General features: G+C 47.2%; 1 protein-coding gene across 1 annotated transcript; it reads left to right on the top strand.

The window, feature by feature from the left end:
- The first annotated feature begins 2,408 nt into the window (after positions 1-2,408).
- On the top strand, positions 2,409-3,293 carry LOC138448092 (CMRF35-like molecule 6). Its single transcript, XM_069604635.1, has one exon. It carries the CDS (start codon positions 2,409-2,411, stop codon positions 3,291-3,293), a length of 885 nt encoding a protein of 294 aa, XP_069460736.1.
- Positions 3,294-3,635: the final 342 nt, after the last annotated feature.

Here is a 3,635-nt window from a genome sequence, read left to right as displayed (position 1 = left end):
AGTGCTACAGTCTGCTTGTGATGTTATAGAGAGGTAATGGTACGTCTCTACAATACAGCAGTCTCTGCCTATAACACCACAGTACTACAGGCTGCTTTTGATGTCAGACAGGGAATGGCACATTTCTACAAGGCACCATTCAATGCATATCTCAGGCTTATGAAAGCAATCACACCACTACTTAATGAAGTAAACAGGGCAACGATAGCCAGAGCCATCATTCTTTCGCGGCTCGACTATGGTAACGCCCTGTTGCTGGGGGCCGCAACTAGGGATCTATCCAGTTGTCAAGTGATCCAGAACAACGCGGTTAGATTAATAAAAAATTTGAAAAGAAAAGACCATGTTACCGAAGAGAGGCGTGCTCTGCACTGGCTTAGAGTAGAGGAACGTATCAAGTTCAAAACTCTCTGCCTGGTACACAAGTGCCTTTATGGCACAGCGCCTGCTTACTTGAAAACACACATAGTGCCCTACAACCCCAGCAGAAACCTACGCTCGGGCGGCAAATGCCTCCTGTATGTGCCCAGGTTCAAGCTCAAAACAGGGCTGGGCAGATCCTTTCTTGTGCTAGCTCCTAAACTGTGGAACAGCGTCCCCGAAATCCTTAGGTCCGAAGTTAATCACTTTGCTTTTAGGAAGATGTTGAAGACACACCTTTTTACATGAGATCTTGGTTAGTACTTGTTCCTATCGACTGTCTCATATGTTCTGTTCGTCTTGTAGTACCGGTGTTTTATGTACAAGCGCCCTGATGCCCTCGGGCTACCGGCGCTATACAAAAACAAAAATACAATACAATACAAATGCAATATGATGCCACAGTGCTACAGGCTGATTCTATTATCCTAGGGAATGGTGCATTGGTACAGGCAGCATTCTCTGCCTATAACGGAGTGCTACACGCTGCTTGTGTTATCAAAGGCAGGGAATGGTGCATTGATACAAGGCAACATTCTCTGCCTATAGCACCAGAGAGCTGGACACTGCGTGCGTTATCATAGGCAGGGAACGGTGCATTTCTACAAGGCAGCATTCTCTATTTGTAACGCTGCAGTGATACAGGCTGCGTGTGATGTTGTAGCCACGGAATGGTGCAATACAATACAGACTGGGAATGGTGCATTACAATTAAAGGAGCATTGCTTCACAATGGTGCCTTGTGATGCATTGCTACAAGACACCATTCTCTACCTGTAACATCACAGTGCTACAGGCTGCTTGTGATGTTATAGACATGGATTGGTACATTTGTACAAGGCGGCATTCTCTACCTGTCACACCAACGTGCTATATGCTGCTTGTGATGTCATAGACAGTGAATGGTACATTGCTAACATGCAGCATTCTCTGCCTGTAACATCACAGTGCTACCATGCAGCCTTCTCTATGACATCACAGTGCTACCAGGCAGCGTCTTCTGTGACGTCACAGTGCTACCATGCAGCGCTCTCTATGACATCACAGTGCTACCATGCTCTCTATGCAGCGCTCACTGTGACATCACAGTGCTACCATACAGCACTCTCTGTGACATCACAGTGCTACCATGCAGCGCTCTCTGTGACCTCATAATGCTACCATGCAGCACTCTCTATGACATCACAGTGCTACTATGCAGTGCTCTCTATGACATCACAGTGCTACCATGCAGCGCTCTCTATGACATCACAGTGCTATACGCAGCGTTGGGGGGAATGGTGCAAAGCAGGATTCTGTTTCAGTGGCAGCTGAGGCAGTCAGAAGCATGTTAATTGTTATATGTAAATGCAGCACCTTGTAGTTTCAAAAGAAGACCCTGAGGTCACCCTTCATGTGTACATAGTTTGGTGGGAAGGTTTCCTTGATGGGAGTACAGACGTCAAACCCATTTAAAGGTCATTTTAGGATTTTAATATCTGGAAAACTTTCATCTCTGATCAGAAAGTATGGTACTCCGAAATACATCTTTTTTTCTATATTTGTTATCAAATTATATCTGATTGCCCCAGGAAGAGTTCCTCAAATGTAGACTTTCGCTTTCCCGGCCAGAGAGGAGAGAGGCGCGTGACGCCTGTCGCTTGATGGTCAGGATGTGGCCGTGGGAGGGTTTCACATTGAAGTTCTCTGAACCATTTTGTGCGAGGACGACAGTGTCAAAAATAAAATAGAGAGCGCAGAGAACAGGAAGGAAATGTGCCGGTGTGAGAGCGTTAGCGCTTCAGAGAGATAGAAGACCCCAACCCACCCAGCAGAGACGCCTAGACGGGCTGCAACCCCTGGGACCAGAAGATGGGACTGCAGAAGAACTTGGAGACATGAGGGGAGAGACTGCCCTCGCGTGAGACTGCCAGAACGGATCCACTGATGGTGGTCTCATGGGAGGGAGCGTAGGGGAAGGAAATGCACATTTTGTGCAACCCAGGAGAATGAGGTCTGTCACCGTGTGGGTGTTGGTGCTTCTTCCGGGAGTGTGTGGGGCTGCAGGACGCAACGCACAGGCGGTGTCTGGCACTGTGGGGGGCTCCCTCACTGCGCATTGCAAATATTCTCAGTATTCTAAAGGGTACAATCATTACTGGTGTAAACAGGTGCTGGGCGTTACCTGCCGCAAAGCTATTGAGAGCAAAGGATCGAGGAGGGAGGTGAAGCAGGGGCGATATTCCATCAAAGACAATCCTGCAACTCTCACGTTCACAGTAACCATGAGGGGTCTTAGAGAGAGTGACTCAGGGCTGTACTGGTGTGGCTCAAAGAGACCAGGCTATGATCAAAAGGAAGAAGTCAAAGTGACCGTGTTATCCTCTGCAACTAAGAAGCTGTCAACAAATAAGTCATTAACAAACACGATTCTACCAGATGAACCTTCTGCCCCCTCCATCACATCAATGTCTCACCCTAAAGAGAGGAATCCCACTCCTTACACCATCACAGCCATGGGTCTCCTGGGGGAGGCAACCACAGAGGTACACTCCACTGCTATGGATGCCAGTGAGGACCCTGCCAGCTCTCCTGCTCCTGGGACGCTTCTCCAGTCCCTGGCACCAGCTGCCCTGCTTGCTCTCATTCCTCTTGCAGCTATAGGTGCCTGCATAAGAAGGAAGCGAAATAAATCCCTGGATGGAGCCGGAGTGCAGAGTGATGGAGACACCAGTTTGCCTGACCTGCCTTCAAAGCACATCATGGAAAACCCACAGTATGTAACAGTGGGGAATCCTGCAGCCGGGGGTCGGGATCCAGTATATTCAATGGTTGAACGTGGTCCAGCTTCTGCAACAGCGGATCCCGTCTATGCGGATATAGTGAGCACTTGATCAACTGGTTTCCCCAAATGTTGGCACATGAACATGTCTTCTGTTAATTTAAGTGTAGGAAGCCATGATGCAGTGAGATGTGCAGTAAATGTGTATTCATCAAGGTTTTTAAAAATATCACAGGTGTCTTAAATATAATTTTGCTTGGTACATCTCCTATGCCAATCAATGCAAAGGTTAATCCTGTTCTGATGTTGCAAGCTGGTTGGTTGAAAGGTGCAATGCAAATGATTAAAGAACATGAGTGCAATGTAAACTCAAAAGATGTTCAAACAATGAAAAATGAAAAGGATTATCATAATCATGTCATCTACTTTTCATATGAAAGTTCCATCCAACAGA

The sequence above is a fragment of the Ambystoma mexicanum genome, chromosome 3q (assembly GCF_040938575.1).
Source record: "Ambystoma mexicanum isolate Mex_15411 chromosome 3q, UKY_AmexF1_1, whole genome shotgun sequence".
Lineage (NCBI taxonomy): Eukaryota > Metazoa > Chordata > Amphibia > Caudata > Ambystomatidae > Ambystoma > Ambystoma mexicanum.
The sequence above is the reverse complement of the archived record's forward strand: the minus strand, read 5'-3'. Positions and strand labels throughout refer to the sequence as shown.

Bases quoted from the DNA above. Each gene is read 5' to 3' on its own strand.
- LOC138448092 (XM_069604635.1), top strand. From the start codon at position 2,409: ATGAGGTCTGTCACCGTGTGGGTGTTGGTGCTTCTTCCGGGAGTGTGT.